General features: G+C 52.0%; 2 protein-coding genes and 1 non-coding gene across 3 annotated transcripts; 2 read left to right on the top strand and 1 right to left on the bottom strand.

Annotated features, from left to right (window-relative positions):
* The first annotated feature begins 1,604 nt into the window (after positions 1-1,604).
* On the top strand, positions 1,605-3,765 carry LOC100846880 (probable acyl-activating enzyme 5, peroxisomal). Its single transcript, XM_003580765.4, has 2 exons — positions 1,605-1,988; positions 2,068-3,765. The coding sequence occupies exons 1-2, from the start codon at positions 1,791-1,793 to the stop codon at positions 3,598-3,600; spliced, it is 1,731 nt and encodes a 576-aa protein (XP_003580813.1). The 5' UTR covers positions 1,605-1,790; the 3' UTR covers positions 3,601-3,765.
* A 130-nt stretch (positions 3,766-3,895) lies between these two features.
* On the top strand, positions 3,896-7,119 carry LOC100836406 (probable metal-nicotianamine transporter YSL10). Its single transcript, XM_024455417.1, has 6 exons — positions 3,896-4,662; positions 4,722-4,885; positions 5,004-5,101; positions 5,201-5,335; positions 5,487-5,676; positions 5,748-7,119. The coding sequence occupies exons 1-6, from the start codon at positions 4,308-4,310 to the stop codon at positions 6,867-6,869; spliced, it is 2,064 nt and encodes a 687-aa protein (XP_024311185.1). The 5' UTR covers positions 3,896-4,307; the 3' UTR covers positions 6,870-7,119.
* A 2,743-nt stretch (positions 7,120-9,862) lies between these two features.
* MIR396B (microRNA MIR396b) lies at positions 9,863-10,051 on the bottom strand. The gene has a single exon (NR_126900.1). It is a non-coding gene; the product is annotated as a microRNA MIR396b (primary transcript).
* Between the last annotated feature and the right edge of the window lie 3,939 nt (positions 10,052-13,990).

The raw sequence follows: 13,990 nt of genomic DNA, 5'->3' as shown, positions 1-13,990 counted from the left end.
CTGAACTATAGCAAGGTAATTACACGAAATTACTTCCCGATCCGATTGTGTATATATCGGGCAATATCAGCGGTATAATAAAGCCGAGACAAATTTAGTGACGGTTTTCAATTCTGCGACCGCTCAGTTAATTCTCGATAGACAGGAAACCAATGTTCGTGTCCAATGACCTCAAAAGAAAATGTAAGCAAAACCCCACATACAACCACCGTAGATATACCTCGAGAATCAGAATATCAGATACACGATGACCTCAAAAGAACCAATGGTCATCGGTGCTTGCCTGCAGGTTTCTTTAGTCGTGGTGGGGGTGCTCATCTCATCGTTTGGACTGGGTGCTCTGCCTAGCGCCTACAACCATCATCGTGATCTATCAACATCAACACGGGGTACAAAATTAGAGTGGTTGGATTTTGTCTGGTATGAACATGAGATACTGATGCAATCCGTCTGTATCGATACAAATCGGATGTTGCCATCCCGCTTCTATTTAAGCCTCCAAGTCTTCGAGTCAGATTTCGACTTAGCAAGCCAATTAAATTGAACCCCGCTTGCATTTCTTGCTAATCTACCTAATTTTTTAAAAAAAACACAGGCATCTGTCGAGGGACGAAACATACATAAAAGGGAGAATAGAATAAACACAGTGAGTTCAGCAGCGGGTAGCCTGTGCTGGTGCTTTTTTGAAGTCACGCACGGAAGTTCCGACAGCGACACGTCTCGTGTCGTGGACCATGCGTCTGGTTTCCCGATAGACATCCCACAGTGGCCATGGCGTGGCCGCGACGTGTTTGGTTGATCCTACAGTTGTACTTGCTCAGCTCAAAATAACACTACTAACACAGATGTACTTGCTTGTCATGATCATCATCAATTTGAAAAGGCCATGGAAACAGGGGAATTTCGCTGAACCGCGCCGGACGGCTCTTTCTTTCTTTCTTTCCCTTACAAAACGAAAAAAGGCTATTTTATACTGGAACCTGGTTTATTGTTAGACCAGGAACGAGTCAAAATAAACTTCTGAAAGGGATGCATATGGCGAAAAACATGACAAGTGACTTGGACGAAATGACACGTTTCTCAAAGTCTTAAGTCTGTTGTGAATGTTTTTAATGGACGGCCAGCGACCTGCTCCTGTGATCCTACTACATCGGATATGTGTTTGACACTTGACAAAGCTATGACTCGGAGGAAGAAGAAGAAAAAAAATCCCCTTTGTCAAACAGAAGATGTTTTAATTTTGACTAAATTTGAATGCATTTATACACTAAATCATATCTAAATATATTTAAATTTTAGCAAACTTGACACATATTTCGTTTGTGTGGACAGAGGGAGTACGAGATCATCGAAGATCGACAACGGGTACGATACATTACAGTGGCCGAACTCGCTCTTCTCTCTTCACTCGTACTATAACGACGACGCGTATTTCCATTGTGAAAAAGAAAGCGCAACGAGCACTGTCCGAAAAGAAATAAAATACTCCTCCTATTAGCATCGCATGTTTCTCTTTCCCTAAAAAAATAAAAAAAAATAGCGTCAGTTCAGCTGTAGTAAGAGCCTTTTGACTGCCCTTGACACTTGATAATAAATTCACAATCATTCCCAACGAGCGGCAACTCGCTTCCTCTTCTTGTATTGCCGTGGCAGAGACGGAAGCCTGATCACTCACTCAGCCTTCCCTGTCTGCCGTGCTCTGCTTCTCCGTCCTTCTAACAGACACGGGATACTTGTAGCAGCAGGAGTAGGCAGGCGAGGCCGTCGTCGTCGAGATCCGGCGGGCGGCCATGGATAAGCTCGGCCCGAACGCGGCCAATTCGTGCCCGCTGACGCCGCTGGGTTTCCTGGAGCGCGCCGCCACGGTGTACGGCGACTGCCCCTCCGTCGTCTACCACGGCGCCGCCTCCACCTGGTCCCAGACCCGCCGCCGCTGCCTCCGCCTCGCCTCCGCCCTCGTCTCCCTCGGCATCTCCCGCCGCGACGTCGTAAGCACACCTCAACTCGCCTCGCCCGAATCGCATCGAAATTGGCTTTGGATTTGAGTCTGACGGGCCGAATTTTCAGGTGTCCGTGCTGCTGCCGAACGTGCCGGCCATGTACGAGGCGCACTTCGGGGTGCCGATGAGCGGCGCCGTGCTCAACAGCATCAACACGCGCCTCGACGCCCGCACCGTCTCCGTCCTCCTCCGCCACTCGGGCTCCAAGCTCGTCTTCGTCGACCCGGCCTTCTCCCCCCTCCTCCACGAAGCTCTCTGTCTCCTTCCCCCAGACCACCCTCCCCCGCTCGTCATCCTCGTCGAAGACCCCCACGAGAAGAAGGAGCAATTCCCCCCGGTGCCAGCTTCCATGGCGATTTCCACGACGTACGAGAGGCTCCTGGAGGAGCGCGGGGACCCGGAGTTCGCCTGGGTGCGGCCGGAGAGCGAGTGGGACCCGATGGTGCTCAACTACACCTCCGGCACCACGTCGGCGCCCAAGGGCGTGGTGCACTGCCACAGGGCCATCTTCCTGGTGACGCTGGACTCGCTGGTGTCCTGGGGGGTGCCGGAGCGGCCGACGTACCTGTGGACGCTGCCCATGTTCCACGCCAACGGCTGGAGCTTCCCCTGGGGCATGGCCGTGGCCGGCGGCACCAACGTCTGCCTCCGCCGCGTCGACGCCCGCGAGGTCTACGCCGCCATCGCGCAACACCGCGTCTCCCACCTCTGCGGCGCGCCCGTCGTGCTCAACATGCTCGCCAACGCGCCGGAGAGCGCGCGCCGCCCCTTGCCCGAGGGCGCCCACAAGGTGCGCATCCTGACTGCCGGCGCGCCGCCGCCGGCAGCCGTGCTGGGCAGGACGGAGGCGCTCGGCTTTGACGTCAGCCACGGGTACGGGTTAACAGAAACCGCAGGGCTCGTGATCTCCTGCGCGTGGAAAGGGGATCAGTGGAACAAGCTGCCGGCCTCAGAGCGCGCGCGGCTGAAGGCGCGGCAGGGCGTGCGCACGCCGGGCATGGCGGAAGTGGACATCGTGGACGCGGTCACCGGGCGCAGCGTGCCCCGGGACGGCGCCACCATGGGCGAGATCGTGCTGCGGGGCGGGTGCCTGACCCTGGGGTATTACAAGGACGAAGCCGCGACAAGGGCGGCGATCCGGGGTACCGGCGCCGGAGAAGAAGGGTGGTTCTACACGGGGGACGTCGGGGTGATGCACCCGGACGGGTACCTGGAGATCAGGGACAGGTCCAAGGACGTGATCATCAGCGGCGGGGAGAACATCAGCAGCGTGGAGGTGGAGGCGGTGCTGTACGGGCACCCGGCGGTGGACGAGGCGGCCGTCGTCGCCCGGCCCGACGAGTTCTGGGGCGAGACTCCGTGCGCCTTCCTGAGCTTGAAGAAGAAGGGCGTCAACGTCACGGCGGAGGAGGTGATTGCCTGGAGCAGGGAGAGGATGGCGGGGTACATGGTGCCCAAGACGGTGGTGTTCAGGGACGAGCTGCCCAAGACGTCCACGGGGAAGGTGCAGAAGTTCGTGCTCCGGAACATGGCCAGCGAGATGGGGCCCACCCGCAGAGGCGTCAGCGTGAGCGGCGGCGGCACCAGGAGCAAGATGTGAGAAGCGTCAGTCACTGTGAATAGCAGCATGGCTCGATCAGACCAGACAAGCCTGCAACTGGAAAAGATTCTGTGGGGATATATGGTACTGTTGTGATAAGCTTGCTTATTATGTACTATCATAAATCATCATGTGGTGGGAACCGATCAAAACAGGATTATGTTACTCCCGCGCTCTCTGTGATTCCGTGTGTGTCCTTTTTTTTTCTGAGAGCAATTACTGGTGGGCTGGCGCGTGGGCTGAGTTCGATTAGTGAATGGGATCTTGCACAACAGCCCAGCACAAATATGGGAGGAAAAGAAATTCCAAGTCCCGGGCCATGGCCCAGCTAGCCCTGGGTGCGAGAACAAAGAGACATTTCCAAACGAAAAAAAAAACTCAGCCTCTACGAGCTAGATTAAGCCCGAAGCGTGGCCGGCCCAGCCCAGTCCGGCAGCTTCCTCCTCCGGGTCAAGACACGTCCACCGTCAAGTTTAGTTTAGTTGAACGGGAAATCCCTTGGTTGAAAACTGCATGCTATGTTCGCGGCGGCAAGACGAGCGAGCGAGAGCAAAGCAAGAGACGCTTGCCGGGAGACCCGGATCAAGCGCCTCACAAAAGCCCATAAGTCCCACTCACTGACACCCCCCTCCTGCGCGCAAAAATCACCTCCGACGAATTAACCGGCCAGCAAATTAAGAAGAAGAAGATCATCGAACAAAAGATCCATGGCGAGACGAGGGGAAGAAGAAGACGAGTGGGGCGAGGAAGCGGAGGAATCCGTGGAGCGAGTGTTCGAGGGGCGGGAGGTGCCGGGGTGGAAGGAGCAGATCACGGCGCGGGCGCTGGCGACGAGCGCGCTGCTGGGGTCCATGTTCAGCGTCATCGTCATGAAGCTCAACCTCACAACGGGGATCATCCCGTCGCTCAACGTCTCCGCGGGGCTCCTCGGCTTCTTCCTCCTCACGTCCTGGACCCGGCTCCTGTCCCGCGCCGGCGTCCGGGGCGTCAAGCCCTTCACCCGCCAGGAGAACACCGTCGTCCAGACCTGCGTCGTCGCCTGCTCCGGCATCGCCTTCAGCGGTACGCTCTAAGCTGATGCGACGACATTTGGCTTACCCGATTGATTTTAAGGGCTGCAGGTGGGTTTGGGAGCTACATATTTGCGATGAGCGACAGGATCAGCGAGCAGTCGGGGGAGGTGTACGACGCGGACAGCATCAAGAACCCCAGCCTCGGGTGGATGATCGGCTTCCTCGTCATCGTCAGCTTCCTCGGCCTCTTCTCCGTCGTGCCCCTCAGGAAGGCACGCATGTTTCCACGATCATATATACTCCCTCCGATTCTAAATTAACCTTCTTCCAATAACTTTGTTACCAAATCATGTACATTTGTGTCTCGGTTGTGTGTGTATGGTTTTGCAGATCATGATCATCGACTACAAGCTCATCTACCCCAGCGGCACGGCCACGGCGCACCTCATCAACAGCTTCCACACTCCTCAGGGCGCCAAGCTCGCCAAGTATGATCTTAACGAACACGCTAGCTGTACACTCTGCAGCCACTTGATCAGGCATAGTTAGCATGAAATTTCGGATTTTTCTTGCACGCATTATTGCAGGAGACAGGTGAAGACGCTGGGGAGGTATTTCGCGATGAGCTTCAGCTGGGGCATCTTCCAGTGGTTCTACAGCGCCGGCAAGGACTGCGGCTTCAAGGCCTTCCCCACCATGGGCCTCGAGGCCTACTACCACAGGTACTCAATGGTTCTAGTATTTTCTTTCCAAAAATTAAGAGAATATCCTCGGCCCTCTGCATCAATGATGCACACAACATTACAGGTCTCACTAGCTAGCTCTACCGAACGTCCGACATTGATTGAACTCTGTAGAATTTATCAATTGCAGGTTTTACTTTGATTTCTCGGCGACGTACGTCGGCGTCGGCATGATCTGCCCGTACCTCGTCAACATCTCCGTCCTCATAGGAGGCATCATGTCTTGGGGGATCATGTGGCCTTACATCGAGCACAAGAAGGGCGACTGGTACTCTGCCGACCTCAAGCCCAGCAGCCTCCGCGGCATCGTTGGCTACCGGGTATATAATTATTATTATTGATATATGCTCATGTGCATTATGTTTTCTTGTTAATTTTGTGATGGATGCAGGTGTTCATCTCCATCGCGTTGATCCTCGGAGACGGGCTATACAACTTCCTGAAGGTGATGACCAAGACGATGATCGCGCTGGCGGCGCAGGTGCGATTCATGCTGTCGGGGCCGTCGCTGCCGATCAGCAACGCCGACGACCAGGACCAGACGCCGGCAGAGACGTTCGACGACCAGCGGCGCAAGGAGGTGTTCCTGAGGGATCAGATCCCCAACACGTTTGCACTGGGCGCCTACCTGGGGATCGCCGTGGTCTCCATCTTCACGGCGCCGCGCATCTTCCACCAGCTCCGGTGGTACCACGTGGCGTGCTCCTACCTCGTGGCGCCCGTGCTCGCCTTCTGCAACGCGTACGGCTGCGGCCTCACGGACTGGTCCCTGGCCACGACATACGGCAAGCTCGCCATTTTCTTGGTAGGCGCTTGGGCAGGCCAGGCCAATGGCGGCATCATCGCCGGGCTCGCCGCCTGCGGTGTCATGATCGGCATCGTGTCCACGGCGTCAGACCTCACCCAGGATTTCAAGACGGGCTACATGACGCTGGCGTCGCCGAGGTCGATGTTCGTCAGCCAGGTGATCGGCACGGCCATGGGCTGCGTCATCGCGCCATCCGTCTTCTGGCTCTTCTACAAGGCGTTCCCCGGGATCGGCATGCCGGGGTCCGAGTACCCGTCACCCAACGCGCTCGTGTACCGCAACATGGCCATCCTCGGCGTGCAAGGGATCGGCACGCTGCCCAAGCACTGCCTCCAGCTCTGCATCGGCTTCTTCGTCGGCGCCATCGCCATGAATCTGGCCAGGGATGTCGTTGGCCCCAGCGCCGCCCGGTTCGTGCCGCTGCCCATGGCCATGGCCATCCCGTTCTACCTCGGCCCTTACTTCGGCATCGACATGTGCATCGGGAGCCTGATCCGCTTCGTGTGGGACCGTGTCGACAGCGCCAAGGCGGGGGTGTTCGCGCCGCCCGTCGCGTCGGGGCTCATCTGCGGCGAGGGCATCTGGACGCTGCCGCAGTCATTGCTGGCCCTCGCCGGCGTCCACCCGCCCATCTGCATGAAGTTCCTCTCCCGCGCCAACAACGCCAAGGTCGACGCCATCATCGGCATCCGCACTGTACATTGATGAATTATTTACGAATGCAGTAACAACAAGGTATACAATTATAGTAGTACTATACATTAGCTCATCAGCTAGAGTAACTAGTAGCTATAGGAGGATCAGATGCTACGTATATATGCTGCTTGCATATAAATAGGCACCAGGAACCCAGCAGTAAGTAGTAGCAGTACTAAGTAGGAGTACTGCTGCATTGCTTGCTGTGCATGGTGAACTGAAGTGAACTTGTTTTAACTGATCTCAACTTTACCCTACACTTGCTCAACTTTACTGCCATTTTGGAAGTTTCATTCAAGCTTTGAGGAAGACTAGTGTGGGCAGCAGAGTACTGTGGTATGGTAGGCGTGTAGGTAGGAAGGGGATGGAATAGAATAGAGTGGGCGAATGTGATCTGATTCTCATCCATCCCGGCATGTATGTATGCGCTGTTGCTGAGTACATAGAGTAGAGAGGAGGAGATCTGGTTGGTCCCCTTGCTGCTCTGCTACTGGGGAAGGAAGGGTCTGGAATTCTGGATCCATCGATCTGCCGCAGCTGCAACAGCAAGCTCCTAGCGTAAGTAGCTAGGGTCGGGACTGCTGTAATGTACGGCATTCGATCTCATCTCAGCCACCATTGCCAAGTCATGTGATCCGTATAACTCACTCGAGGTCACGGTTGGTTCTGGTTGTTAATGTTTGTTCTGTTTGTTAATCGATCCCCCAAATAATCTCTCCAGTCCAGTCACAAAACAGCATGGTATATTACGAGAATAGAAGGCCGAAACTGCATTGCACATGGACTCACTCACTGACTGACTGATGCATGGACTGACTGACAGACAGAGAATACTGGCCGGCTGCTTATTATTTGCCCTCGGCAAAAGCGCGCGCGGCAGAGAAATTCCCTGCCGGCTGCCTTTCCGGGCAGGTCGCGTCGTAGGTAAAGAATATTAGCAGGATGCAGGGTTTACAGATGCAGCAGATCATGTTAAAAATGGGCGTTTAACTGGAGCGTCAGAGTTTCCGTGGTTTTGCTGGCCGGGGAATATCACGTGTGGCTTTTTACTTGGTAGCTTTTGGGTGCAGTGCCGCAGCTAGCTTTTTTTTCAGATCTCTTTCTGCACAAGCGTGATCTTTTTTTTTTGTGTGTAAACACACAAGCGTGATCTCGTTTCCACCTGCCGAAACAGAACGGAAATGCTCGTGCCCAAGAGCACGCAAAATTTACACTCGATCAGTCGATCCAACGGCTTCGTTTTTTCTTTTCTCCTTCTAAACACAGGGCCAAAATGTGAGAATGTACACACAAGAAAGTTATATTCGATCCCATGGCAGAAATGGCTGCAGCCAAGAAAAGAAGAAAAGAAATCAAGGAGCAAAGAAAAAGAAAAGGGCAGAAGAAAACACCAAACGGCAAAGGGAGCCTTTCTGTTTGTCTGTTTCTTTCTTTCTTTTCCACGGAGATATGATGTGATGTGAGTGTGGATGGCCGGCGGCTAGCCGAAAAGGGGTTTTGTTTTTGTCGCGAATGAGCACCAGCAATTATCAGCATATATTACCGCAAGGTACCAGCAGCTGTAGTAATAATAGTAGGAGTATATGCTAAATTCTGCCAAGTTATGTTCTCTGGGGACTGGGGAGATCTCGGTTCTGGGGTGTCAGTCGGGCAGGCAGGGCTGAGCACTCCAGTTGTGCTGTTTCTGAATGGACAAATAAGTGCGCGCTGTCAGGGTCCGGATTATTACGGCAGATCTTACCACCGGCCCGGCCAGGTTGTACGTTCGTACGTAGATGCTGGGATTTTTCTTTTTTGAAATTTGAACATGGCAGTAAGCAATTGTACGACTGATTTCGTTAAACATCGGAGCGAATTTTGTTCTGAAACTTCTCACTGAATGAGCTGAATTTGCTTGGAAGCCAGTCAGGCGAAGGGATCCAGGAGATTAGTTGCTTCAGTGAGGCAAAGGAGGAGATTAAAAAAGAAAGAAAGGATGAAGAAGTTGAATTGTTTGCATTTTGACGGCATTCCTGATCTGAATTTCTCGACGCGGTTCCGGCATTTGCTCCGTCGCAAGTTCCATGGACATCTCTGATCTGAAGAATTTGGTTCGTGCCCAGTCCAGCTAAGCTCAATCTCGGGTGTGTTTCTCGGAGCAGTTCTTTGGTGCTAAGAACCTTTGCTTCTGAATCTTTTCCATAAACAGCCGCGTCAGTAAGGAGTGTTCCAGAGTTCGCCGAATCACCCCAAGACAAAACGTACCAACAAAAAGGGGCAGAATTCTGGCACATCGACTGGAAACAAAACTGCAAAGACGGAGCCAACGAAGACCAAGATCCGGAGAAGGATATCTTTGCTGAATTGCGCTTGAGCCCGCATTTAAGAATGCCAAATTCGGAAGACAAGAACCATCCTTTTTGCGGAATTTAACCAGAGCAAATGCCTGGCGTAACTCCCATGGACTTTCCTCGAACGAGACTACGCAATTCACACCCGCACACGGCGGCGGAATTCACGGCAAGAAGCAATTTGCCCAAGACAAAACATAACCTACAAACAAAGGGGGCAGAGATCGACTCCAAACAAAACTGCAAGGTGGAGCCAAGGTAAGCTAAGATCCGGAGAAGGAAATCCTTGCTGAATTGCGCCTGAACGCGCATTTAACAATTGCCAAATTGGGGTCACAAGAACCATCCTTTTGCGGAATTTAACCAGAGCAAAAACGCCTGGCATAACTCCCACCCGTGGAATTTTCCTGAACAAGACTATGCAATTAACACCCACAATTCTCCACCGCGGACGGTCAGAATTCACGGCAGAAGCAAGTAATTCACTCCAAGATCCCCGTCCTGGCGAGAGATTTCTCGAAATCGAGCAGCGGAACACCAAAATTCGGCACAGAAAACGCATAATTCAGGAGAAAAACCACAAAATTCAGTCAGTATTCACCACCGGCGTCCCCCATGGCTCAGGGGTGACCCATGGCTTGCCGGAATTGGAGAATTCTGGGCTGGACAGGGACGGGGACGCGAGACCAAGATGGCGGCATGGTTTCCATGGGCTTTCTTGAACCATCAACAGGCGGAGAGATCGACGGATAAAGAACAAGCCCGCAATTCCACGACACAATTCAGAGGAGAACACCCCCACGAGTTCACAGTTCAAGAAAGCCTGTGGAAAGCATGCCCGCGCATCTCTTTTACTACTCCTACATCCCAGTCACCGGGAATTCGGACATCACAATTATAAAGAATTCTCTCATCACTCCAGCAACCGAAAGAGAAAGAAAGGGATGGGGGTGAGAAGGACCTGTGGAAACAGAGAGAGGTCTCTGTGTGTGTGTGTCGTCTGAAGTCTGTGTGGCTTTGGGAGCGAGAGAGAGCAAGCGGGCCACAGGGAGGGGAGGGGATATAAATAGGGACTGTGGGGGATCGGGAAATAACCGCCGGGAGGGGGTGATTGACAGAGGCAGCAGCAGTGTAGTGTCAGTGTCAGAACCAGTGGCAGTGGCACGGGGCTGGCCGGTATATAGTACACACTCCAGCTCCTACTAGGCAGCAACAACAGCAGCAGCCATGGAGCCAGGACAGGCCAGCGAGACAGCCCCCAGCCTTCAACGTGCTAACGTGGCCATGGCGATAGAGTAGAGCCAGCCAGCCCACGCCGTCCGTCCCCCCTCCTATTCCGTGCTCCTGCCGGCACCCGCCGGGGTTATCAATCCCCCCATCCATGATCCATGCCGTGCCATGCCGGATCGTGCATCGTCATGGAAGAGGAGTAATTTTCTCCGAGCTCGATCGGCTCTGCATACAACCTGTCGATCTTTTGCAAGTGATAATGAAAATCTCTTTTGAGAACTTTTCATTATCACTTGCAAAAGAAAAACACTTTCCTGTCCCTCAATTTGTGCCGGAGTCCTGGACTTCATTTTTGATCCCCAAACAAAACTAATTTCATTCTTCTCTGTCTGTCGTCTTCTCAAACCAGACACATTAGTCCGAAGCGGTTTTCTCGATGACGTGTCTTGATTGTCTGACCCAAGTCGCCTATGTGGTTGCTTCGGAGAAACCACCCACCAACTACTCGAAGTAACGTCCAAAAACAAAAAAGGCGAGGTGGATGCCGTTTGGACGACCACGTGAACGCTTAGATCAAAACCCCGGACGCGTCATTGAGAAAACTGCTTCGGCTTAGGGTCAAGACCAAATATTTTCGGTTTGAGAAGACGAGAGACGGAAAAGGTTCAGTTTTTATTAGAAAGATATGAAAAACAAAATCGACAACAAGATGAGAGATAATAAAAAATAGTTCCTCCATCTCAAAATAATTGGCGTGAATTTGTACCGCACCGCACCTACGGCTCTGGATCGGTCCATGTTGATCGTCCGAACGACCACTCGCTGGTGGGGCGATCAGATTATTCGGATCGATCGATCCCAGAACCCAGGGATCGTCTCACCATTTCACCAAGCGCGATGAACGTACCCATCGATCAGAGATCGCATGGGGGCAGGATATTCTAGATGTATTTGTGGACAGAAAATTGACGATGGATGGATGCTGTCAGCCGGAGTCGGGCACGACAATCGACACATGCTGCTTGATTAACTAGTACTCCGCATCCTTTTCCACGCAACGCTGCTAGATAAGAGCAATGTGGCACTGACAACAGAGTACGCGCGCTTACAGGGCGGAGAGACGTACATTGTATGTATGTATGTCATGGTATTTATGTTTGTATCTATCTATGTGTGTTGCCTGCTCGGTCGATCTGGATCTCGCAGAATCCTGCCATCTGTACACTACGGAGCACGTAACAGCAACAACCCATGCTGACCGCTCATCCATCCTTCTTCCATGCAACGATTTCAGACAGATCGATCAGATCGATTTCAGACAATTACCGGTTAAGAGTTACCGCTTCTGTCTGTGTGGAGAACAGATAAAATAAACGAGCCAGGAATAGAAGTAACCTCCGCGTCTACCAACAACCACGACGAGGACAGCCGCAGCAGCAGGCAGGAAGGCACACATGCTCCTTCCTTCCCCCTACCACCAAAATTCTTCCAAAATCATCCCACAAACCTTGGCGCTAGCTCCACTCCAGTTGTATTATTGCCCCCCCATTTCTTTTCTCCAACCAACCAATGAACCAACGATCCATTCGATCGGTACCTTTGTCGTGCAGCTCAGTGGTGGGCACGGCACGGCAGCGCGAGCTTCCTTGTCGCTGAGGATGCATATATCCATGTGCTAGCTGCCCTGAATTCCATCGCCAATCAGACATAGCAGACACCCTGTACTACATATCTTAACTGCCTCTGCTCTGCACATGCTAATCGCTGTCAGGGAGGCATGTGTAATCTGCAGCGTAATCCTCTCCGTTTCGACTCGACTCGACTCGTCTCGACTGGTTAATTAACCTAGATTAGGGGGCATGTATTAGTCTGTTAGAGGGGGGCTGACAGTCAGTCTGACAGGCCAATCATGCCCGTGATGCGAAAGATTAGTGCTATGCAACTTGCCTTCGACCGATCTGAAGTGTGTTTGTGTGTGTGTGTTAAAAAGAAGATCTGGACCACGTTGTACTGTCAGGCAGGCAAACGGACAGGCCCTGTGCATGCTCGTGAGAAGAAAAGGAAGTGAGCCAAACAAACAAACAAACACTGTTTGAAATGGTTTTCTTTCTCCTCTCATCAGGGGAAAAGTACAATGTTAAAACATCCCCATGTCCTGCCACACATGCCAATATACCGTACTCCCATGATTTATTTATCTGCACAGAAGAAAACATTACCCAACAGCTCACCGTGGCTGATTTATTTATGAGGTATAATTCAATACACCCCCTCCTCAAACTTAGAAGGATAGGACGGTCTTTTCACGATTTTTTTTCTTTTTTTCTTTTGCTCTCCGGTCGTCTAATCTTTTTTTTTCTTCTGCCTCCTTTCTCTCTCGCAAGGTATCTGATGACTCAAGTATTATTTTGACGATCCATCCGGTGAGATTGTGCGTAATTGTGTCTACTACGACGCTGTTAAATTTCATCTCGATCCAACGGTGAAATCTCTGGCCAAATCGAAAACACCAAGTGTTGTTCGGATTACTCGTAGCCGTGCGTCACGGCACAAATGGATGACTTGTTCGCATGTTTTCGATTCAAGCATTATTTCGACGATCCCTTTGGTGGAACTGTGCGGAATTGTGTCTACTTCCACAATGTCAAATTTCGTGACGATCCAACGGTGAAATCTCCAGAAAACTTCAAAACACCGAGTGTTGTTTGAATTTCTTGCGACCCTGCGAGACAGCACAAACGTTCTACTTGTTCACATGTTTCCTGCTTCCTCAAGAAAGATTTCGCCGATCCCTTCGGTGATATTGTGCGGAATTTTGTCCACCACTACCATGTGAAATTTCGTTGAATCGCAACGGTGGAATCTTCAGAAAACTGCAAAACACCGAGTGATGTTTGGATTTCTCGCGGCCGTGCAGGACAGAACGAACATCCGACTTGTTCGCACGTTTCCCGTTGGATCAAGAAATATTTCGCTGATCCCTTCGGTGGGATTGTGCGGAATTGTGTCTACTACAATCTCGTGAAATTTCGACGCGATCCAACGGTGCAATCTCCGGCAAAACTGTTTGCAGCCAGGTGGAAGGGAAAGAAGAAAATATTATTTATGTCCATCATGCCCTTTTTAATGAAGGGGTACGAAGTGATCTGAATCAGACTTTATTTATCTGTACAAGAGAAAACATTATCCACAGCTTACTTGTGGCAGGCAGACGCCGTAGTATGATATACGAGCACTTATACAGGTTACGTACAATGTTTAAGTATTCCGTTATCTTCGGACAGGAGACACCGAGATGGAAAGAATGCAGCTTTGCAGTATCTTTAACCGGGCATGCACGTTTGGCTGCCTGCAGAAAGATCGACGACTCCTTTTTTTTTTCCGTTTCTGAAAGAGGTGAATCATGGCATGTCATGGGCGTTCAGAGCTGTATATACTTACTGACAATGCTGCGCGACAGAAGCAGAGAGAATGTGCGTGCAGCTGTTGCCCTGCCACCACTAAATCTCACATCTATCTACCACTGTCAGACGAGGTCCAGTGAAGTTGCAGTCTTTTTTAACGAAAACG

Source organism: Brachypodium distachyon, chromosome 5 (assembly GCF_000005505.3).
Source record: "Brachypodium distachyon strain Bd21 chromosome 5, Brachypodium_distachyon_v3.0, whole genome shotgun sequence".
Taxonomy (NCBI): domain Eukaryota; kingdom Viridiplantae; phylum Streptophyta; class Magnoliopsida; order Poales; family Poaceae; genus Brachypodium; species Brachypodium distachyon.
The sequence above is the reverse complement of the archived record's forward strand: the minus strand, read 5'-3'. Positions and strand labels throughout refer to the sequence as shown.